This window comes from Pleurodeles waltl, chromosome 12, assembly GCF_031143425.1.
Source record: "Pleurodeles waltl isolate 20211129_DDA chromosome 12, aPleWal1.hap1.20221129, whole genome shotgun sequence".
NCBI classification, from domain to species: domain Eukaryota; kingdom Metazoa; phylum Chordata; class Amphibia; order Caudata; family Salamandridae; genus Pleurodeles; species Pleurodeles waltl.
Window position 1 is genome coordinate 547,935,907 of NC_090451.1, and position 25,170 is coordinate 547,961,076.

The window sequence follows — 25,170 nt, forward strand, 5'->3', positions numbered from 1 at the left end:
TGAGAAGACAAAGTCAGTATTAGACCAAAGAAGACAGATGCGGGTTCCTGGTTGGTGCCGAAGATGTCCCACACCGGATGGATGAATGCAGTCTGGTTTGCATCGCTGGATCCTGCCAACAAGCCTTGGCACACACAAAGCTCGAGGTTAGCGGAAAGTAGCGCTGCCCGAGACCAGGAGGGACCTCGTGGTCTTTACCCAGGAGAGGGAGACAGAGGGGGCTCTCATCAACTCAGAGAGCCCTCAGAAGACCAGGCAGCCCACACAGGAGTCCCACAGCACGGGGACAAAGGAGGCGCAAATAGAGGCCCATGCAGCACGACGCAAAGATTCCCAAGCCGCCGGAGAACCACTCAGGAAGCTGTGCGTCGCAGGATGGAGTGCTGGAGGTCTAAGCTGTGCACGAAGAACTTCTTGGAAGGTCGCACACAAGCCTTGCAACTGCAAGTCATGCGGTGCACGGAGGTACTGTTTTGCATGGGGAGGCAAGCTCTTACCTCCACCTAAGTTGGACAGCTGGACGTTGGGACTGCCGGAGTCACTTTAGTCTACTACCCGTGTTGCTGGATCCACGCCTGTTGTCTGGAGATGGGACCAAAGCCACCAGTCGTCGCTGCAGAGAGGTGCCTGCTAAAGCAGGGAAGTGACTCCGTCACTCCACAAGAGATTCCTTTGGTTCTTTTGGTGCAGGCTGGCGACAGGCAGTCCTCAGAGGATGCACGACGTGGAAACTGTCGCAGTTGCTGGCAGGAGCTGAAGATACAATGTTGCAGAAGTCGTCTTAGCTTCTTTGTTGCAGTTTTGTAGAGTTCCTGGAGCAGTCAGCGGTTGATCCATTGATAGAAGATGAAGTAAAGGATGCAGAGGATTCCTGCTGGAGTCTTGCGATATGAATCTGAGGAAACACCCAGAGGAGCCCTGAGAGGGGGATTGGTCACCTACCCAGGTAAGCACCTATCAGGAGGGATCTCTGACATCACCTGCTGACACTGGCCACTCAGATGCTCCCAGAGTGCCCCACCAACTTGGAATCCAAGATGGCAAAACCCAGGGACACTGTGGAGGAGCTCTGGGCACCATCCCTGGGGTTGTGATGGACAAGGGAGTGGTCACTCCCCTTTCCTTTGTCCAGTTTTGAACCAGAGCAGGGACTGGGGGTCCCTGAACCGGTGTGGACTGGATTATGCAAGGAGGGCACCACCTGTGCCCTTCAAAGCATTTCCAGAGGCTGTGGGAGGATACCCCTCCCATGCCTATAACACCTATTTCTAAAGAGAGTGGGTGTAACACCCCTCTCCTAAAGGAAATACATTGTTCTGCCTTCCTGGGATTGAGCTGCTCAACCCCCAGGAGGGCAGAAGCCTGTCTGTGAGGTGGCAGCAGCTGGGGCTGCAGTGAAAACCTTAGAAGATGGAATTGGCAGTACTGGGGGTCCACTGTGGAGCGCCCAGAGCGCATGGAATTGTGCAACAAATACTGGAATCAGTATTGGGGTACAATTCCCAGTTGTTAGAGACCTCACATGGCCATATTCGGAGTTACCATTGTGAAGTTGTGCATAGGTATTGACCTATGTACAGTGCACACTTAAAATGGCATCCCTGCACTCACGAAGTGGGCCTGGACAACATGGGGGCACCTCTGCTAGTGCAGGGGTGCCCTCACACACAGGTACTTTGCGCCCAGCCTTCAGGGTCTGAAGGCCTGACCTATAGGTGACTTATAAGTGACCTGGTGCAGTGAAAATGGCAGAGAAAAAGGGCATGCACTATTTCACACAGGCTGCATTGGCAGTCCTGTACTTTGTATGTGCTCCTTATGGGTGGCACAAGAAATGCTGCAGCCCATAAGGATTCCCCTGAACCCCATTGCAATGGGTACCTATGTACCACATACTAGGGACTTAAAAGGGGAGTCCAGTATTCCAATTTGGAGTGAAAACTGGGTTACCAGTATGTAAGTACAAAACTGAAACCAGATAGAGCATAAGCACTGGAGTTCTGGTTAGCAGGATTCCAGTGACACAGTTAAGCATACTGACTAAAACAGTGAAACAAACTGACAAGTAGGCCACAAACCATTAGCACGGGGGTCCTGGCTAGCAGGATCCCAGTGACACAGTTAAAACATACTGACAAACAGGCCAAAAATGGGGGTAACCATGCTAGAAAGAGGCTACTTTCTCACAGAAATCCATTGGTGCCTGGGGTTTTGCCAGAGGATATTGAGGTGATGACCTGCTGGATTTCATCTTCAGTGGTAGGGAGATCTCATTCAACTTGTTCTGCTGTGGATAGGGTATGCACTGGAAAGTCACACATGATGAAGTTTTCTATCTCAGCATTGGGCAAGAACTTGTCACATTGACCCAATGCGTCAGATTTCTTCTGCTGTCCTTTGATCCCCTAAAAATGACACAGATGTATTGTATTTACAATACAGAGCTGCATGGCGCACATTTTTACGGATGTGTCAGAAATTCAGAGCATCTGTTGGATGTCAACTTACGCATTTCTTGACTAGCGTCAATAAAATGTCAATACTATAGCAATGCGAGGCAGCCCTCATAGAGAAAAGCCCTGTGCCAATTTTACGCCTGCTCTGAGCCTTGTAAATGAGGCCTATAATGTTTTGTGATATGAGGTGAAATTGGCACCATCTAAGCCATTTCGCCCTCCTTCTTTTGTATCATGGAGATTGGCATGTTCCTTATTTGTGAACCAATACAGAAGCTTCCCTGCTTTATCTCCCATTTAATAGATTCTCCCTGGGCATGAAACCAGCCCAACCAAGCAAAATTGGGTAAGGGTGGGTGAAACTTGCAGAGTTTTACTCCACGGAATTCTTCAGAGTAGCATGAAAACTCCTGAGATTCCAAGGAGTTCCGCGAACAGGCAGAAATAGGCATGTTAACACCGGGAGCTCGTTCTTCACTAAAATAAATAGTGGGAATGGCACCATGTGGTGCCCCAGAGCGATCTGCTTTTGAGTGGATTTTGCTGCCGCTCGAGTAGATTTTCTACTTGAGTGGCATCTTTCTGTCCACAAACGGTCGCAACCTCCTGCTTTGCAGAAATCTTGCTAGGTGCCCTCCTAGTGACTGAAAATCACACTAGGGGATGCCAAATCTAGCTTGTCCCCACAAACTTACCGTTGGCAAGCCACGCACGAGATAAAACACAACCACACGGCAGTTGGCAGAATTTGACTGGAACTCAGTGACCAGAATTCCACCATCAGAGCTAAATTTATCACCCACCCCTAGAATTGGGTAGCTTTTGTTATGAGTCACTCTTAGTACCCTGATGAATACTGGGGGTTGTATTAGCTGTTTTCTCGAAATTGGAGATTTCTCCCTCTAGTAGCAGCACTTAAGCCTCTTTATCTTTGGTTTTACCCTTAGTGAAAGACACAGCTTTACCCTGTATAAGCTTCCCACAGTGTGACAGGGGAGGGAAAGGAGCCTTTGTTGAACTCAAAATATTTTGTGATGTGATTTCGAAAATAATCAGTTGAGGAATGATCCAGGAGCCAACATGCAATTGTTCAGTAGACCCCCACTCTCCTTTTACACAGCACAACTTGTTGTCCATTCTCTGAGGAAATTATCTAATATACCTCACTGGAGTATAAAGGTATGTGCGATATCATAGACTTCTGTGGTGGGAACAAACAGGTAGTCCATGTGTGATGATGTGCAGTAAAGAGGTGAGTAGTATGTGTACTATCTTTCCCCCTAATCTGTAAGCACCATATGTCAGTAAGGCCAATCGTGCAAGTCCACTCAGAAAGTTTTGCGGTTCTGGTTGTGGCTGAAAATGAATTAGTGAGATAGGGAACAAACATTATAGCCTTAAATTCTCAAACAATGATTGCCGTTCTAAGGGGGGATTTTGCTAACAGCAGTGTCATTGCTTTTATTGTAGAATCTAATAAGGAGGGAGAGGCATAAACACTAAGAAGTGTCCTTGAATGACCCTCCAGAAGCCTGGTAACCACTATGTATCTATCCAGAGTGTTGGTAGACATTAGTTATACTGTAAGTGAAAAGGATATCGTTAGTAAGATGGCAACTCTCCTGGAGCACTGGGTGATTTCCCATTTTGACTCTTAAGTACAAGATATGTGTGCCAATCAACAGCAAGATTCTGAAGTTTGCACTCAAACTGGCTATTTCCCTTCACATTATGATTCCCCCACCGTCCACTGTGATAATTGATCTATCACCCTGTTGTCCCATCATTCTTTGCCTCTTACTGTATATTGCATCCTTGGGCTCATCAAACAGGAACCTGTCCATCTAGAATGCTTTCATGAGGCATTGCTAGAGGACCACACCTTTGAGTTTCGGAGCCTCAATGCATAACAGTCACCTTCAACTTATGCAGGAGAGGACTCCTCCCCTCTTGGCATTGGTTGTTTTGATATGTAACATACTCCTGTCTATCCAGTTATTAGTGTGAATGCATGCAGACTCAGGTGATTTCCTTTCAGTACTACATTGATCAGCAGAGGATGGTTTAAGAGATTCATTTCTGTGACCACCTATATTTTACAAAGACACCAATTTTGCTACCAATGTCAGGTAACAAACAATTAAAAGCAATTAAAAGGATAGGCTTCTTTTGTTGTGATTCGAATGATAGATTGGCATTTATATAATATGGAAATGGTTTGCTCGGTCTTTTTCCCTGCAATATGTCAGTACTATAGACAACTGGTATTGGTTATTAATTATACCATGAGGTTGCATGAGAATTAATCCCTGCATCTAGTCACTGACCATGATGTGTGAACGCCATGCCGGGCAATTTAATAACAGTGTGCAATTCCTCAAAAGCCTAGCTTTAAGATTTCCATATACATAGGTGCTCACTGAGTACAAGCTTTTACTCCGTTCACAAAGAGTGCTAAAGATATATACCAAAGTCCTTCTATATCCTGCATGGGAAAGCGTGAGAAAGTTTCATTATTTAAGGATGTGTTTTTCTGACACATGTAACTGTAGGACCATTATAACAAAGAAGAATTCTGCTGCACATTTAACATCACCCTTGACAGCCCTCAGTTCAAATGTTTGAGGGAGTACCATAACTGCTTTAGTTAAATCAATGTAACTAAATTCATCTCTAGAGCACTGTTTGGAGCAGAATCGTGTGACAACTGCAAGGTTCCCTCTCTTTCTCCTACTTCTGGCTACTTCAAAGCAATCCAACGTTTGAGATGTATAGGTTGGCCCTATAGGATGCTCTTTGATCCGAAGGAGAGAACTCTGTGTGATCTGGTACCCACAAAATGGGTTATGAAAAGTATTGTGGACATCTCCTCACCTTCTAAGAAGAATCTATGAAGGGCTGACAGAAGAATAGTATTCGAAATCAATATACTTCACTTATCTTAACATTTTCAGTGAGAGTGCACAGCTGTAGACACCTACCCAAAATAAGTATGTTAGTGTTTACCTTCCCAGTAGACATAAGACTGTGTAAGTAAAGATTAGAATTAGGGTGTTCCCCATGGGCTGCCATACAAATTGTTGGTCCTTGCTCATACAAATGGGTTCTTGCACTTGTATGCTTGGAAAATCGGAGCTAGGTCAATTTTTTGTTGCTATGCTCCCTAAATTGTAATTTAAAGAGAATGTGGTTAATCCCCATTTTAAAATGGTACACTATATGCTGTCTAGCATTAAGCCTGTGGCTATTGCGTAACATATATAGTTCTCAATCCACTATTCCTTGTCTGATGGCATTTGACTAGCACAGCATGTGGACATCAATCAACTGTAGTCTACCATCTGTCACCGGTAATGGTAAATGTTGGTTATGCACTTGAGTATTACAACTATGCTTTAAGTAAATGCTCATTTGTATGCAGAATTGGTTATACGTTGTGTTGATCCCTTGGAGAGCCTATATTCAATTTTTTTTATTGACGTTGTATACGTCTTCTTCCATGATTTGGGGATGTATTGAGTTAATTACCTCTGAGAACAAACGTGGAGTAATAATACTGTGAGTAATGGTACTTGGGGCCTGATTTATATCTTGGCAGTATGGATACTCTGTCCTCCCATGGGCAGACCTTTGGATTAATCATGGTGTAGACTACTCAATCTCCACCATGACTAAACTCTGCTGGCAGCCATAGAGTTTCGATGCCTGGGAACAAGAGTTGTAGCAATTGTTTTTAGGCAGGTGCTAGCAAGAAGTATAGATTGCGAGAACGTTTTTCTATTTTCTGCGTAAATGACAATAGCAAAAGAAACATGAGAGTTCTGGGGGAGGTGCCTTTCACTTACGCCACACAATAGGAAAGAAGACCTGTATACCCAAGTAGCTTTGTGTCTGAATAAAACAACTTTGACTATTCACAGTGATAGCTCCTTTCTTCATGTAGTCTATCCACTGCCCTTAGTTATTATAGAGGAAAAGCAAACAGAAGGTGTTCTAAGAACAAAAGGAATACCAATTTACCTGCTAGTTTGGCTTTGTCCAGGTATTCTACAGTATGCGTCTTCCCAAACCCAGGGACTCTTATGTCCACCCCTGGGGCATTGGATGTTGTTCGTGTTGTTTTGTTGTAGACCACTCTGCAAAAAAAAAAAAACATGTCATGCCAATAATGGAAATTCATAAACCACAGTCAAAACACTCATCCAGATCTCCCTTTAGACTTAAGCCCTCATGAGTGGCCTAAATAATTCTGGTATCTGCAAAAACTACTGTCCGCCACCAAACTCCTAATTCCAGTAAGTGTGTTAACACCCACCGCATTCCTGTAGTTTTAACAGGATACAGTTTGACAGATTGTACCTGCTGAAATGTATCTGGGGAAAAATGCCCATTAATTATGCAGATATGCAGATTTTGAGGCTTTAAGCACCATAATCTACACGTTATCTCCTATTATTAGAAACAAACTAGTTGTTATTTATCACACTCAGTACATTTTATTTATTTATTTTATTGATGTATTACCTGTGTGATTACCCATTGGGTGTTCTGGTGCTAGCCAAATTATACTTGCTGCATGACAATAAGAAAATAAGGTAGAAGCCTAAGCTAAGTAAATAGATCTCTGTGAAATTTTAAAAGATCACACTCTAGGCAAGGGTTTAAATTCTGACCCATTGAGTCATATTTTATCGGGTGTCATAATCATCGGTCTAAACACCGGCCACTTGATATTTAAAAAAAAACATTTTTATTGAGGTTATATGTATGGTATACTTCATGAGAATCAATTTAAACCAAAAAGATGAGCACAGAGGTTTACAAACTGTGTACAATGGCATGTTTCACAGTCATTGACTGGTGGTAACAAATAATAAAGAAAACTTGTAAGGAAAATAGACCATAGCACAATGATATAAATGTGAGATGTAGGTGGATTGAGGATCCCATTTGGATAAATGCATTAGGTGAAAAACCTCCATTGTGGAGTGAAGAAAGAACAACTTGAAATTGGGGCGTAGTCTGGGGTGAAAAATATAACTGGGGAGTCTAGATGGTAGGACCTTGGTGTGTATAGGGTTGTGAGGTAGGATGATGAAGAGGGTTGAAGGGGTAGCGGTCACAGCAGTATTTAGGGTTGAGGAAAGGGCTTGAGAGAAAGCAGAGGGGTCAGTCAAGGGTGCATTTGTGAGTGTAAGGGATAGTCAAGTACAGGATTTAAAGCCACCGATAGCCTTAGGTCTCCCAGGAGAGGAGAGGAGAGGTGAGGTGATCTAGGGAGGGGATCAGGATTGATAAGGTCTTTGAGTTGCATGAGCATTGTGTCCCAGGCTGCTGCGATGAGGTGTTTGTAAAGTCGTTGGGCCACTTCCCAGTGTAATGTGGAAGTTTCCGCCTCCCCCCAGCATTGCTTAAATCATTGCCATTGGTACTTGAATGAAGAGTGCTGAGCTCTCCAATGCAGGGTGAACAGGCATTTCACAGGAGAGACCCAAACTGGCAAAATGTACACAAACCTTTTGGTTCTTTCCCCTACAAAAGAGTCCCAAAGCTGTCGCCTCCAAGGTGTCCAGTGTTTTCAGTTCAGTGACTGTTGCTAGTGTGAAATGTACTGTTTGCCAATAGATAGTTATGGCTGGACCAGTCCAGAGCATGTGTTTTAAATTGAGTACTTGGGTTTGACATCTAGATCATAACAGTTTGGCTGTTGCATAAATGCGATTCAGTCGGTATGGTGTGATGTACGCCCTGTGAAGCAGCATAAATTGAATGTTTTTGACACACGTGTTTCTGGACACTGAATGGGGAGATTCAAGAGCCTTGAACCATTACTTATCATGCAGTGGTCTACATAGGTCGTCCTCCCAAAGTTGTGGAGCTGTGTCCACTCAGGTCCTGTATGCTCCTTAATGGCTTTGAAGAGCCATGTTAAATGTCATCCCTCCTCCATCACATTTATCATGTGTACTGCCGCTTGGGTAGGTGATTCATCTTCCATTGGTCCCCATAATGACCATAATGTCGCTATGAGTTGACCATACAGTAAAAATTGTCCTGGGAGGATTTCGTAATCCTGATGTAATTGGTCAAACTTGAGGAGTTATGCATTTTGGTTTGAGGTCTTCTACCGTGTCAGGGGAGTGTGCATGCCAGATCGACAGGTGGTCAGCCGTGAAGGGACCCAAGGGTTCAGGGAGGCCTGGAAGGGGGATGATGGAGGAGTAGGAGGGGATGTGTTTTGTCAGTTGGGAGAGTCTGGACAGACATTTCCTGACTTCCCAGACATTGAGGGACCAGAACAATGATAATTAATCTTTGAGTGTACAAGCTGATGTAATACATCCTGGGCTGGGGGAGAGGACCATCCCCTGTACTTGTCTCAGAGATTTTGGCCCGCTAACCAACAGTAGTTTTGCCACCAGGTAGTAGGCCTTATAAGATTGTGCTCCCACTCCCCAGCAACCCACCGGTAACTGGAGTTTTGTAAGGGCCACTCTTCTCCTACGTCTGCTCCACAACAGGTCACCCAGCAAGCGATCTAGGTCTTGGAACCGGGAAAAACTGGGATGTTGGCAAAATTATAATATTCTGGGAAGGCCTATCATTTTTAAAAGGGCTACTTGGCCTGTTATGGCAAGCGGTGGTCACCGCCAGAAGCCCAATTGGGCTCTAAGCAGTGAGAACGCCCTTTGCAGGTTACCATCAAAATGGTCATGTTCTGTATTATAGAGTTTAATTTCCAGGTGTTAGACCGCAGCTTCCTTCCAAAGTAGTGTGTGACCTCCCAGTTGGATATCCTGCTGGTAGGTGTGCTGGCGGAGTGAAGAGATGCAAGACTTCCCCCAGTTCACCCAGAGGCCAGAGACATGTGCAAGGTTGTGAAAGGTCTCTGAGATGAGCATGACTCCAACGATGCATCTCAGATGTAAGGAAGGCCATCATCGGCATAAAGAGAAATTGCATGAATGGTTCCATCTAGGGAAATGCCCCACTGATGCCCCTCTTGATAGAGTCAATGGGCTAATGGTTCCATTGCAGTTGCAAAGAGGATTGAGGTGAGTGGGTATCCCTACTGTGTGCCGCCGCAGAAACAACAACGGGCCTGTTGACATAAGACGCGAACATCGTGCAGTGTTTGAAAAGGTGGTTTCCCTAAATATCACGTGGGGCGGAAGAGCTGTACGGCATTGGCTTTACATAGCGTCACATGAATGCCAACTTTTTTCAGTAAGCAATGGAGGGGGTCTGGAACGAGTTGTACATTTGAGGTAATGAGGGAGATCTTATGGTATTGTTAATTTGTTTTATTGATAAACAATTTTATACAGAATATAGTTGTTTCGTGTAACGGTATTGTGAATGTGTTTTATTGTTAAACAAGTTTATACAGAACATAGCAGTTTCGTTTAACTTTGGGATAATGTATTGGTTTACCCCCTCATAACATAGCCATGCAAGGAACCATTCTGATTTACCCCATTCAATGTCTAGTATATATGCTCCGTGGTCTAATAAAACTTGACCCAAATAGTCTGTGTGTGTAAAACGTGGGATCAATTCAGGAGAGCAGAGGAGGTGATTTAGGCGGACGTATAGGTTGTGAGAGTTGAATAGCGGGAATATAGAGAGTGATGTGGATTACGGGACCTTCAGGAGTCCAAAAGGTGCCAGTGACAGACCCATTAAGAGAATTGCTTTGAATGTTGGTTGGTGGGGGGTCGAGGTAAGGGAGGGTGGGAATGGTCAAGGGAGATGTCAAGTACATTATTGTAATGCCACCCAGTATCCAGGGAAGTCCTTCCCATCTGGACAGCACCCCTGAGAGTGTGGTCCAGAATAGCACTTGATATTAGGGGTGTATATGCTACCCAGGAGAACACAGTTGCAGTCAACTCGGCCCCTCCACAAACACATATCACCCATTGTTGTCAATCACCAAGTAGGACGTGACATAAATTGGGCCTCGCCAGTGTTTACTGAGTTGTTGGAGCTTGGTTTTAGTGAGATGTGTGTCTTGTAAAAAACCTATTAGTCCCTGCTCTCTCTTGATATAAGCATATACTCTATACCAGTGACATGCTGTATGCATCCCTCTAACGTTCAGTGTGAAGAATCTAGTTACCTGTGGGGTGGCCAAGAGATGGGAGGAGAAGGCTATGGTGGTGAGGATGGGGAGGTATAAGGGGTTTGGTGTGCTCCACCTCTTTGTCCCCATTGTGGGAAGAATCACCATGAGTCATCCGAACTACGGGTAGGTAGGGGATAAACAACATGCTAAAACATTGTAACAAGAACCGGAGCCAGAGGTGTGAGCAGCATGACTAGACATCTGCTCAAGGGAACCCAAATACTTAAGGGGGGGGGGCTTTGTGGTGAAAACGTGGAGGCAGTGTACTGTCAGGTGGAGGACTTGCACCTAATAACATGTCTCATCCGGACAAGCGCCTCTGGTGATTTTCCTGGGTAACAGTAAATCTAATGGGAACAGCTAGCTCTTGATAGGTGAGTAGGTGACCCAGCATGAAATGAGGGTGGATGGTGATCCTAAGTTCTATATGAAGGATGAGGTCTGAGTGGGATCGGTTCTACTGGGGGACCAGTTCTATTGTCCCACAGTTTGGGGATTTGAGGAGGTCCTCCGCAGATTGTGGGGTCATCTCTGGCCCAATCAGTAAACATGTGTGGCTGGAGTCCTTTGAGGCCACATCCTCATCACTACCGGCCACACTGTTTGAGGAGGCGGTGAGGGTTGCCTAAGTGTGAATGCCACTTCAAGAGCTGATCATTGATTCAGATTCAGTTCTTGTGGGAAAGGAGCTCCGAAGGTATCCGTAGAGTTGGCCCTCTTTCAGTTTCCCTTTGGTTTGCCTTTGCCAGGATAGGGTGCATTAACTTGGGATAACTGTGGACGGTGACATCCCTCAAAATGGGTTTCTACCCAGTTCGAGGTCAAGTTAGGCTCTGTGAAGAAGTGTGATTGATTATCATGGAACATTTTCAACCTTGCAGGAACCAACATAGAGTACTGAACTTTGGCATCTTGAGGTGGCATTTTACTGCTATAAAGGAGGAGCGTTGGCATTGCGTCTGCTGGGTGTAATCTTGAAAAATTGGGATCCAGCAACCTTCAAATTAAATAAAAGCTGCCTTACTGGCCACCTGTAGAATTGCATCTCGATCTTTATAATAGAGGAGCTTTGCGACCACCAGCGTAGGGGATGACCCCGGTGGGGGTCGATGAGCGAGTACCCAGTGTGCTCTCTCCAAGGAGAAGTGCAGTGAAAGTAATTAGGCTGATGTAAATGTTTTGATCCATTCCTCCAGGAAGTTAATCATTGAATTGGTGCCCCTGATGTTCAAGGCAGTGTACCCTTTCGAGGAGGCCCTGGGTGGTCCATGAATGATCCATCAGATGTGGCTGCATGTCCACATTCTGTTTCGGTAACTCTGGAGGCTAGATTTCTCTAGTTATCGTGCAGGAGATCAAACTCCTCCCAGATGTCCTCTATTCGGAATTCGACAGATGGGCAGGATGTTTCAATGGCCTGCAATATGGTGTCTAGTTTAGAAGTGGGGATCCGTGGCTGCAATGACGAAGAGTCCTCCTCCTCTTCTTGGATGGGTGAATGAGACACTGGTGATGGTCGGCAGAATTTAATTTTTGTTGGTTTTTGTCTATCGATCATGATATATTCTGTGAGGCTTAAGTGTCTCTGTATGCCTCAGCTGACATCTAGTGTCTTGTGTGGCTTCTGGGTGACCACAGCCGGGACAGTGTAGGAAAGAATCCTGACTCTGTTGGCTATCCAGAGTTGTGTTTTAACCAGGGAGGTGTTGTGAGTATCTGTTTGCTGTTCACTTGGGTGTTGAGGCGAGAGAGCAACAATTTGTTGACGCAAATCCTGCATGAGCTTTTGGGAGCTTATATTTTATGTCATGCTCCTGAGCTGACACTAAGGGTTTGACGCTCCAAGTGGGGTCCTGTAAATCGTGGTGGGGCACTAGCATTCTACCAGCTGAACGTCTGTATATTTGATGTAGAAATATTAGGTCAGGTTAAAGTAACAAGAGCCCTGGAGGACATTTGGAGCTCTCCACCCTGGGGCTTCTACAAGCTTGGGGAAATGTGCAAGGCTGTTCCCTGTTACCACCAGTAACCCGCCCCCAGCTGAGATGCGGTGGTCAGATTGTCTCCTGCTGAAGATTACCAGCTTGATCACAGGAAGAAGAGGGGTTTGAATGCTCCCTTCTTGTGACAGCATTTTTCATACACTGAAGTTGGTCGTTCCTTTAATCGATTGTTGTGTTGCGTGCCAGGATCCCCTCCCCACCTTAAGGGTCAATGCAGATATCTTCACTGATGATACATTTTTCCTGAGTAAGGATGTTCAAAAAGAGGTTTCAGCATAGCTCCCCAGAGATCCAGCACACTTTCTATAAGAGTTTGCAGTATGCTGAAGCGGTGTATGATGTCCGTGCTCCAGTCAGAACCTCTCATGGCCCCCCAACAAACATGCGGGTCACATCCATTGCCTCAGGTGGGGTCCCTTCATTTAGGGTAGTCATTGCTGAGAGGGCCCCGGGTGGAGGGGAGAGTTTAATCAGTTTGTGAGGCCTGTGTGGGTGTATACTCTCCCGCTGTGTCAAGCTGGGGTCCCTTGCATGCCTTAAAAGTATGTTCACAGGGTATCAGAAGTCTCCAACACTGAAGCTAGACCTTGATGTGGCAAAAAGGCATTCCACCCCAGGCACAACATTGCAGGGCCCTGAATGGCAGCTCTCCATCAGAAGGCATTGTCTGGCCCTGTAGTTGTGCCTGCTAAGAGGGACCTAGGTTGTTAGGGGGACTATCCCTGGTTAGATCAGCAGGTGTTTACCACTATTACTGATGTGCCCTGGAAAGTGGGTGCGGCAGTCAATTAGGCTGGGTTGATGGTAGTATTATAACGGGGGCATTCTCGGAGCGCCCACTCGAAGCTTGGGGTGGCGGCTATCCTTTTCAATCGAGGCTCATCGGCCTATGTAGGCGGCTGGCCTAACTTGTAGTGGATACCTAAGGTACTTACACTTTATACCAGGTCCAGTTATCCCTTATTAGTGAAATGTAGACAGTGTCCAGAAGCCAGGCTCTCTAGGGGTAGTGTGGATGAGCAGCCAAGGCCTAACTAGGAGACATGCAAAGCTCATGCAATACCACTGTAGTCACACAGTACTCACACACATGAAAGAAAATACTCAGGGGCATATTTATACTCTGTTTGCGCCGGATTTGCCTCGTTTTTTTTTACGCAAATCCGACGCAAAACTAACTCCATATTTATACTTTGCCGTTAGACCCGTCTAGCGCCAAAGATCTTGGAGTTTGCGTCATTTTTTTGCGTGGACACCTTCCTTGCGTTAATGATATGCAAGGTAGGCGTTCCCTTCTAAAAAATGACTCCGAGGCATGTGCGCCGTATTTATACTCCCGGGCAAAAATGACGCCCGGGAGTGGGCGGGTCAAAATAAAAGACGTCCAGCCGCTTTTGCGTCATTTCTTAACGTCTGGTCAGGGCAGGCGTTAAGGGACCTGTGGGCTAGGAAGGAGCCCAGAGGTGCCCTCCCATGCCCCCAGGGACACCCCCTGCCACCCTTGCCCACCCCAGGAGGATGCCCAAGGATGGAGGGACCCATCCCAGGGAACTTAAGGTAAGTTCAGGTAAGTATATATATTTTTTTTTTTGTGGCATAGGGGGGCCTGATTTGTGCCCCCCTACATGCCACTATGCCCAATGACCATGCCCAGGGGAAAGAAGTACCCTGGGCATGGCCATTTGGCAAGGGGGCATGACTCCTGTCTTTGCTAAGACAGGAGTCATGTCAATGGAGGGTGGGAGTCAAAAAAAATGGCGCTAATCGGGTTGAGGCAGATTTTTTGCCTCAGACTGACTTGCCCCATTCTTCATCCACCAGTCAGCTCCGCCGGCTAACGTCATTCCATAAATAAGGCGCCCGCATGACGCTTTGGAATGGCGTTAGCCGGCGTTAAATTTTTTGACGCACAACTGCGTTGGCGTAGTTGGGCGCCAAAAAGTATAAATACGGCCCTCAGTGTTACAAAAATAAACAGTGCAAATAGTGAAAATCACAATAGTTAAAAATGGGCCTGGGGGAACACAAACCATATACTAAGAAAGTGGAAGGCGAAAGTTGGTTTCCCACCAAGGCAAGTGTAGTGCATAGAGGGGTGCTGGGAGTATTAGAAAACACCAAAGGTAAGTAACAGAACCCTCCTGGGAACCCAGGAAAGCAGGAGTACATCACAGTAACTTTCCTAGAACACACAAGAACATGAGAAAGAAGATTAAGCAAGAAACAGAAGAGACTGCAAGATACCAATGATGGAATCCTGGACCTGTGGAAGAAGGGGGCCAAGACCAAGAAGCACTGAAGAGTCCAGTGAGAACAGGAGCCCCTGCTAACCCGCATGAAGGTGTTAAAAAAGAACCCCTGGTGAGAAGACAAAGTCAGTATTCCACCCAAGAATACAGGTGGGGGTTCCTGGTTGGTGCAAAGCATGTCATACGCCGGATGGATGAATGCAGTCTGGTTTGCTTCAATAGATTCTACCAAAAAGCCTTGGCACCCACAAAGCTTGTGTAGCGGAAAATGGCGCCTCCAGGGACTAGGAGGGACCTGGTGGACTCTACCCAGGACAGGGAGGCAGAGGGGGCTCTCGGCAACTCAGAGAGCCCTCAGAAGACCAGGTAGTCACACAGCACGGGGACAATGAAGGTGCAAAAGTAGGGCCACGCAGCACTACACAAAGGGATCCCGCGCCGCTGGAGAACCACGCAGGAGGCTGTGCATCGGAGGAAGGAGTGCTGGGGGCCGGAGCTGCGTGGTGGATGAAGAATTCGTGGAAAGATGCCAACAAGACTTGGCAACTGCAAAACACGCAGTGCACAGGGGTACTGTCTTGCGTGGGAGGCAAGCTCTTACCTCTACCAAAGTTTGACAGTTGGACGTCAGGACCATTGGGACCACTTCAGTCCACCACCCGTTTTGCTGGATCCACGCATTCCTTCAGGAGAGGGGACCCAATCCACCGGTCGTCACTGCAGAGGGGTGCCTGCTGAAGCAGGGAAGTGACTCCTTCACTTCAAGGGAGATTCCTTTGTTTTTCTGGTGCAGGCGGAAGACAGGCTGCCCTCTGAGCATGCACGACTGGGAAACAGTTTCAGTTGCTGGCAGGAGCTGAAGATACAATGTTGCAGAAATCGTCTTTGCTTCTTTGTTGCAGTTGTAGAGTTCCTGGAGGGTCCAGATGGAGTTTCTTTGGTAAGAAGGTGAAGTGAAGGATGCAGAGAATTCCTGCTGGAGTCTTGCAATCCGAACTTGAAGAACCACCCAAGTGAGAGACCCTAGATAGCCCTGAAAGGGGGATTGGTCAGCTACACAGGTAAGCACCTATCAGGGGAGGGCTCTGACGTCACCTGCTGGCACTGGCCACTCAAATGATTCCAGAGTTCCCTGCCACCTTGGAATCCAAGATGGCAAAACCCAGGGACCCTCTGGAGGAGCTCTGAGCACCACCCCTGGAGTTGTGATGGACAGGGGAGTGGCCACTGCCCTTTCCTTTGCTAAAGCAGGGACTGGGGGTCCCTGAACCAGTGTAGACTGGATTATGCAAGGATGGCACCATCTGTGCCCTTCAAAGCATTTCCAGAGGTTCTGGGAGGCTATCCCTCCCATGCCTGTAACACCTATTTCCAAGGGGAGAGGGTGTACCATCCCTCTCCTACAGAAAATAATTTGTTCTGCCTTCCTGGGCTTGAGCTGCTCAAGCAACAGGAGGGCAGAAACCTGTCTGTGGGGTGGCAGCAGCTGGGGCTACCTGGAAAACCTCAGAAGGCTGTAATGGCAGTACTGGGGGTCCTCTAAGGAGCCCCCAGAATGCATGTAATCATACAACCAATGCTTGCAACAGCAGTGGGGGATGATTCCAACTTGTTTGATACCAAACATGGCCATATTCAGAGTTTCCATTGTGAAACTGTACATAGGTGGTGACCTATGTCCAGTGCACGTGTAAAATGGCGTCCCCACTCGCACGAAGTCTGGGAAAATGGTCCCGGAGGTCGTGGGGGCACGTCTGCTAGTGCAGGGGTGCCCTCACACAGAGGTACTCTGCACCCAGCCTTCAGGGCTGGAAGGCCTTCAATATGGGTGGCTTATAGGTGACCTGGTGCAGTGTAAATGGCAGTGAAAGGGTGCATACACCATTTCACACAAGCTGCAATGGCAGTCTCATAGAAGCCTTTGCATGGGCTCCCTATCGGTGGCAAAAGAAATGCTGCAGCCCATAGGGATCCCCTGGAACCCCAGTGCCCTGGGTACCTAAGTGCCATATATTATGGACTTATAAGGGGGCACTAGTATGCCAATTGTTGGCGGAATACTAGATTACCAGGGTCCTAAAACCATAATTTAAGGGAGCGAGCATAACTACTGGGGTCCTGATTAGCAGGATCCCAGTAGACACAGTCAAACACACTGAAAAAACAGGCCAAAAGTGAGGGTAACCATGCTAGAAAGAGGCTACTTTCCTACACCTACCCCCTCACCTCTTGCTGAAGTCTCTTGGGGGTCATCAGGTGGCCTGCACTGGATGTGCTCTGTCTATGTCTCACTCTCCCAGTGGGTCGATCGGGATTGGAATATAGTGTGCAGTCAATGAGAGGCATTCGGCCCGGGAATTACATCTGCGGCATGGTGGAATGGATCTGTGCAATCGTCTTCCTTTGGTTAGGACTGCAGGTTCTCTCCACTGTCAACTTCAGGTCCTGAGAACTGCAGCACAGGAGAGGACCAGGCCGGAGCAATGGTGCCACTGCTGTTGGGGGAGGGACCCGCATCCATCATTCTTCCTCAGGGAGAGTGACCATGTTTCCTTTTTTGGGTCTCTCCTTGCTTTTGCTGTGTGCCTCTTGGTATGTGAGACGTAGTAGCATCTAATTCCGAAGTTAGGTGCAGGATTAATGACAATTACTTAGTCCACAGTGTGGAGCTTCGTTAAACTGCGTCCACCATCTTTGACATTCAGGCCACCCCCCTCCCCAACACCAGCCAATTGTAATGAAGACTTTGGCCTCTGACTAATAGTTTTGCTCCAGTCCAGGTGAACTTTGATATTGTTACATATTTCAGTGACTCACTTATTACATTTTCCTGGATGGTACCATGCAGTGAATAAATGGTTAGAGAATACTAGGCTGGGAAAGACTGTAGACATTCATTCAGTTTGTACAGTTGCTTCCTTTGTCTCAGAAGATACCCAGAAGTGAGACAGCTAATGACTCTTATCTCTTAAAGAGAATGTGGGCCAGTTTACTTACCATTGCTACATGCCACCAAACATTTTAATAATATTATAACCTGGTCAACAAGTAGAAAAACAGCACCAATATACAGCACTAATAAACATTCTGAATGAGAGCTTTGCTGCATGGGGATGCCTACTCTAAGGGTTGAAGATGGACCTGCAACTTCTGTAATCCTATTATGCACTATGCTACTTGGCAGTGTGATCTGCATTCCTGTTATGCTCTCTGCACCATGTGATCAGTCCTTGTCATTTACCAGGATATCATGGAGTTTGATAAGTTCGGAAAGATAATAATTTCAACACACCTATTCTCTCCTACCTCCCACTTCACAGCAAACTTTCTTGACTGACAACAGTTGAAAACTGCGTTACCTAAAGTATCTGGTCAGACACTGACAACTCAGCCATAAACATACCCCTCAGTAGGACAGGGCCCTCTAAAGGCATGGATCTTGATTTTTGTTGGACACTGCTAGTGGCAGGGCTTTAGCTTTTCTGACTGGCCAACATGCAGTACAGAATTAAATGTTCAACTCTTTTGGGAATCAGCCAGTTGTGTTTTTCTTAGACAATTTTAATTATTTTGAGAACATCCAGTGAAACAATTCAAGGTCTCAAAGTAATAATCAATAATGTCACAAATTCACAGGTATACAAAGATGGGGTTAGAGAGGTCTCTACAACTGAGAACAGCTGTACTGTGCCACCAATTGTTGCATGGTACTTCAAAAAGTTAGAGAATGGAAAAAAGGCAGACTCCTCTTTGGCAATATAAAGACAGCTCTTTACTGTTGTGTCAGGGAGATCGACCATCCTCACACAGACAGGCAGCTGGTCTCAATCTGCTGTTTCACAGACAGCTTCTTATTTACAAACAATACAATGCTTTATTACAAAACAACAAATAATGAATCACTACATAGTCATACACTAGCTGTGAAAACAATCATGCCACCTGTGACCCTATGACATTAAACTTTAACCTAAATTACTACACATCCTTTTGTTGCAGAACAATAAGTAGTAATTGAATTGTCCAGTACAGATTGAAAACAGAAAAACATTATAACACCTGTGACCCTAAACTCTGACCTAATCCCCTACACATTCTTCATGGCAAACTAACCATTCTTCATTCTTGCATGTATGCATACCCACATTAGTAGACCTGTAAACATGGCTCAAACCTGCCACTGCAATGTCTGTGTGTGCAGTTTTAAACTGCCAATTTGACTTGGCAAGTGTACCCACTTAACAGGCCTAAACCTTCCTTTGTTATACATGTAAGACACAGCTAAAGCAGGCCGTAGTTAGCCCAATAGGCAGGGTGCAGTGTATATTAAAGGTGGGACATGTACTGGTGTGTTTTACATGTCCTAACAGTGAAATACTGCCGAAATCAGTTTTTACGGTTGGAAGGCCTATCTCTCTCATAGGTTAACATTGCAGCTGCCTTTAAATATCCTTAAAGTGCAGTTTCCCTTTGAGAGCAGATAGATATATGGAGTTTGGGGGTCTCTGAACTCACAATTTAAAAATACATTTTTTAGTGAAATTGTTTTTTAGATTGTTGGTTTGAAAATGCCACTTTTAGAAAGTAGGCATTTTCTTGCTTAAACCATTCTGTGACTCTGCCTGTTTGTGGATTCCCTGTCTGGGTCAGACTTACAGTTGGGCTGCTTGTGAATCCTCTCTAGACAGTGACACAAAGGGAGCTGGGGTGTAGCCTGCATATCCTGATGAGCCATCTGAGCTGTAGTGAGGGAGGAGTGGTCAATTACACCTGAATGGGTTGTGCCTGCCCGGACACAATGTAGTCTCCAACCCCCTGCTGTGTGTCTGACGCCTGGCCTGGGCAAGGCAAGATCTTGTGAAAAACAGAGACTTTCCTTTTAAGTTTGCCTACTTCAATGGCAGAAAGGGGTATAAGTAGTGGGTCCAAAACCCCAGACTTTACATCACTTCTTGAACCAAGAGGAACCTCTGCCAAGGAGAAGAGCTGAAGAGAAGTACTGCCCCTGCCAGTGACTGTGCTTTGTTAGGCTATCCTTCAGTTGTTGCTTCTGCCTGTGAAAGGGGACAAAGACTGGACTTTGTTCTGCATTCCTGCTTGAGAAGACTCTCCAAGGGCTTGAACTGAGCTTGTCTCCTGTTTTGACATTTCAGGGCCATCAAAGACTTCTTCTGCCAGCACCTGGACTCTCTGCTGAGACTCCTGCCCTGCCAAGTGGTGTCCTATTCAGTCCATGGGCCCTTGAAAGGTGAAGTTTTCAGAACAAGAGCTGAAATCCACGCACAGAGCGCTGTGAGGGAAATGTTTGACGCACCTGCAACATGGCTGATAAACGACGCGCCTCCCGCTTTGCAGCTGAAATCACCCACCTACATCGCTGCTGGGAGATCAATGCATCGCGGCTGGAGAAACAAAGCAATACCCGCTTGCGGCTGCTGATAACAATGCAAACCACACTGAGCATGGTTTTCTTAGACTGTGCAACCGGATTTCTCATGCATTGTCCCTCGATGTCAAAGTCATCATGAACCTGCGTGGATCCAAGGTGCCCTGTCCGGAAATCGATGCATCGCTCTCTTGTGAGGGAGAAAAATGATCCATCGCCTACCCGACCGGAGAATAAACAATGCACGCCGTCACTTGCGAGTAAGGAATTGCCACATCGCTGACTTTTCAGATGCATGCTCGCCTGTGCGGCTTTATTTTTGACGCAAACCAGGTACTTTGTGTAAAATAAAGGTTTCCATTGTTTTCTATAGAGTAAGACTCTTAGGCCCTCATTCTGACCTTGGCGGTCTTTTCGCAAGACCGCCGAGTTACCGCCGCGGTGAAGACCGCCGACCGCGGCGGTATGCCGCTGTGCGCATTCTGACCGCTGGGAGCGTTCCGCCGGAAAACCGCCAGCAGCCACACTGGCGGTCGGCGGGAAAGTGGAGACTGGTCAACCTCCACCGCCACGCCAGAAGAACACCGCCCACAGAATTACGACCCACATTTCTGTGTGGCGGTCTTCTGTTGGCGGTCTTCTGTTGGCGGTCACCTCCCCATGGCTCCCGTCGCCTCCCGGAGGACCAACGCACAAGGTAAGTTGACCGTCCGTGAGGGGAGGGGGTGGGGGGGTGTTGTGTGATGTGGGCGTGCATGGGGGTGTGCGTGTGAGTGTGTAGAGGGGGTGTGTGAGTGCGTGTATGCGGGCGGGGGGTGCTGCTGTGTCTATGGGTAATGTGTGCTGTTCGGCAGGTGCGCATGTCTGCATGTATGTGTGCGGGTATGTGTCCCCGTTGTGTATGTGTGTGTAGGGGGTGTGTATATGTGCATGTTGGGGGTGTGTGCATGTCGGGGTGCATGTATGTGCATGTCGGGGTGGGGGTGGGGAGGGGGTTCGTACCACCTCTGGGGGGTGGCAGGGGGGTGGAGGGTGTGGGGGGAGGACTCGGGTGGGTAGTGGGGGGTGGGGGAGACCCCTATCAGTGCCAGGGAAGGAATTCCCTGGCCCCGATAGTGCTTACCGCCATGGTTCGCACGGCGGTTCCCGCCCGCAAGAAACCGCGGCGGTAGGCAGGGTCATAATACCCTTGGCGGTCTTGGGACGACCGCCGGGCCGGAGTGCGCAAACTCCAGCCCCGCGGTCATGACCGCCGTGGCGGTCGGAGTGGAGAAGTGGCGGTCGGTCGCGGCGGGGACCGCCGCGGTCAGAATGCCATTTTTAATACCGCCGGTCTGTTCGCGGTCCGACCGCCGTCTCTCCGCCGACCGCCAGGGTCAGAATGAGGGCCTTATTCTTTTGAAAATTAATATCTTGACTTGTGTATGTTGGATTTTTATCGTTTTGGTCTTGTTTGATTTAGATAAATATTACATATTTTTCTAAGATGTGTGGTGTCCATTTTGTATTGTTTTCACTGTATTACTGTGTGTGTGGTACAAATACTTTACACATTGCTTCTGAGATAAGCCTGACTGCTTGCACCAAGCTACCAAGGAGGTAAGCAGGTGTTATCTAAGTGTGTTTCTCCATTCCCCTCACTAGAGTGAGGGTCCCTGCTTGGACAGAGTGCAAACTGACTGTCAACCAGAGACCCCATTTCTAACAGATAGGAAATGGGATGACACACTTGATGATATGAAGGGCATATCCCACCTACTGGACCACAATACTAGGCATGTTCTCAGGTCTTCAGGTACCCTGCTCTACTTTCTAATGCCCAAGAATTAACTTAAAAGGACTAAGGGCCTGATTTAATAAAACTGGCACTGTACTCAGTGCACAGAATGAAAGCATAAAAGCTCTGCCATTCCCCAGCCAGCCCAACCTCTGCCAAACACTTCCTGATATGCCTGACAGTAATCTGGTAGACCATGAATGACAATGGAAAAAGTCACTGTTTCCATTGAGAATAAAAGAAAGCCCTTTGCCAAGGACTTGTGCCACTTCTTAGGATACTTATTGAGGAAAGTTAGCGCACTCGCCTGCTCATGCTATCTCAGCATGCTTTCAATAGTGCCCTTAAAGAACTCATAGCTCATACCAGGTAAGTACCTGTGTCTAGATTGTACACACTTTGGATTGCACATAATAAAATGCCTTGATCCTGGAGCATTCATGTTAGTGTACACAGTCTTCAAACCACTTAATATATTGGCATTTTTATAGTGGGTGGAAAGGAGGTGTTGTTCTTACTGAGAAGCAGTTTTGATTCCTCGCCAACTAATTGGTGGTTGGTGGTATGTATAATTTTTCAAACAATATCTTTATTGGTTTTCAGTTAATTTCCTCCATCATTAAAATAGAAAACACAAGTTCAATAAAGGATAACGTGATCCCTCAAATATACATGGAGTTGTTGAGGAAACTGTAAAAAAGAAAGAAGAAACAAAAAACAGAAAGAACAAACTAATTAAAACCAAGTGTGCAGGCAAGAAAAAACAAACATGATTCAATTCCTAACAGATCGTTCACTGCACATTTCGTGGATATGCGATCCCTGGTGGTATACTTTACTTAGCTGTAAGCATTGACAGCTAAGGGAAATAATATGTGAGGGTCTTGTTGATTACCCTAGCTGTGGCAAGAGCTTACAGCCCCATCGGCTGGCACAAAACGTTTGGGCTCAGTTGGGCTGATGTATTACATCTAGGAATCCCATGCTTCCCCCAAACGACTTCTTGAAAAGGGTTGATCTTGCAATCCTAAGCTTCAGGTTTTCCCTCACAAACTGGAGAAGGCAGGACTGATTATCTTCAAGTACATTTTTGGGAAATCTTAGTGGGAGGGTCTGAACCACATACAACAAATGCAGGAGAACATTTATTTTGACACTAATTATATGGCTAAACTGGGACAACTCCAGTGCTGGGAAATTGCTTCGATTTAGAGCAGAAAAGTCATTGGCTATATGGATACCATGTCTTCCAAATACTGAAAGCTGTCCCTTATCAAATAGGGGCATGCTCTGAAGGAGGGGCGCAACACGAGGTCGGAGCTTGCTGGAATAAGGGAGAGTAGTTAGTATTGTTAAACAAGAATTCCCATTGCAGCCATTCTCTAGTCTAGAGCTAAGGGGTGTGGTGAGCCCTAATACCCTATACCCCCTCAAAGATGAAGCTTTCTACTTTCAGCCCTGAATCCACCTCAGAATATCTCACTTCCCTTTCCTCCTCCTACTTCAAAGATTTAATTCTCATTGTTGCTGGTAATATTACACAGCCTGGTCAGGATGGAAAGAGCCACAAGCAGTTTTTGGTAGAAAGAGACTATTGGACAGGTGAGATTGTTAATGTTGACATTTTACTAATTAATATTTATGTATTTTGAGTGTTAAATCTGCATAGGAAATGAGTTAACATAGAGAAATAATACTGAACTTTGAAAATATGCCTATTGAGTGACCACCAATAATCACGAATTGTACTTACTAACAGTTTATTCATGTGAAACGTTGTGTTCATGTTTCGATTAATGTAGTAGTATGCCATATTAAAGGTAATGTATTATGTATTTGCTTTAGTAATCATAGGCCTTAATTTAGCAAGGTCTTGGGCCTAGTTACACGGCCTCATGTCAAGTTGCATTGCTTACACGAATCATAAAATGGCTGCTTAGAGAATTAAAATGTAATTTTCCATTGCGTTGACCGAATGCTAGTAGCTGAAATTTTTTCCCATGAGAACTGCTTTCTAGAATATGTTGTACTAGCTATTGATACTTTGTATAACAATGGATGCACTAAATGAAGTTTAAGCTGATACAATTTTGTTACCTGACGAGCCCAACAAAGGGAACATGAGAATCGGAGCCAATCATCGACATGTGAACAATGGTTTAGTAAATTCTTAGATTTGAGGTTCTACTTTCATTGGACTAAACGTAAACGTGCAATTCTTTGACCAATAGCAATGTGGGAAGTAGTTTTCGGGAATCTAACTTATCCAAACTCCATTGAGAGGAGAGAAGCCATTCTCCCCATCCTTTCCTAACTGTTCCGAAAGGAGACATGCTTAACTTTTCTACTCTTTACCGAGAAGTACTTTCTATTATGCCTGTTCCTGTGATATGTCTATCTTGAACTCTATTGCTGAATTCCGATGCTTTGCTGATCAAAGAGATGTCCGATTGATGAAGACTGTCACTGCTTGCTCAACCAAACCGAGGCAAGGTATAAGACGATGTTACTGATTGCTATGACTATTTGCCTTGTTTTAGGTACCAATCGCTAATTTTGATAGAGCCATAGTTAGATGTTTTCTAAATTTGTGTTGACTAAATTGTTTTCCATGAAGCCCAAACATGCTGTTCTAATCTGAAGGTTAGTTAGGATACTCACTGATGATGCCTGCTAAACGTTACCACAACAATTGATGTCTTTTCTTTGCTGAATCTAAATGTATGTCATTCCCATTGCACAGTTATTCTTGCTATTGATTTGTACCGTAACTTTAGAATGTGTAGTGATCCATGCTTTGATTAAATTGAGATTCTTTAGAAGATTTGGTCAACCAGTATTGTTTCTGTATGCTTATCATTTGATTTTGAGACAAAGTTATGTGATAATAGCATTGTTAGTATAGGGAAATAAACATTCTAACTTTTACATAAAGGTGTGCTTATTCATGGCCCAGGGGTCATGGTGTGTGGAAATTACTGACTCCCAAGATAATTGATGTTAATGATTGGTATTGTTATTGATTTGTACAGGAACTGAGTTTATGGTGGGAACTACTCTAAGCACAGTCAAAAGGTTCATCGAACCTCTAATGCGTCCTGTTATAATCTAATGATACGAAACCAAATAAGGTCAGACATGCTAACAGGATCATAAAGATGGAAGTTGAAT

The 25,170-nt window shown here is 45.9% G+C and overlaps 1 protein-coding gene across 3 annotated transcripts in view; it reads right to left on the reverse strand.

Annotated features, from left to right (window-relative positions):
- LCAT (lecithin-cholesterol acyltransferase) overlaps nucleotides 1-25,170 on the reverse strand; it is a 499,529-nt gene that overhangs the window by 274,895 nt on the left and 199,464 nt on the right. For all 3 annotated transcript variants that reach the window (XM_069217600.1, XM_069217602.1, XM_069217599.1), the window contains exon 3: nucleotides 6,477-6,592. In XM_069217600.1, coding sequence (XP_069073701.1) covers nucleotides 6,477-6,592 — 116 coding nt within the window. The remainder of the gene's footprint in view (nucleotides 1-6,476; nucleotides 6,593-25,170) is intronic.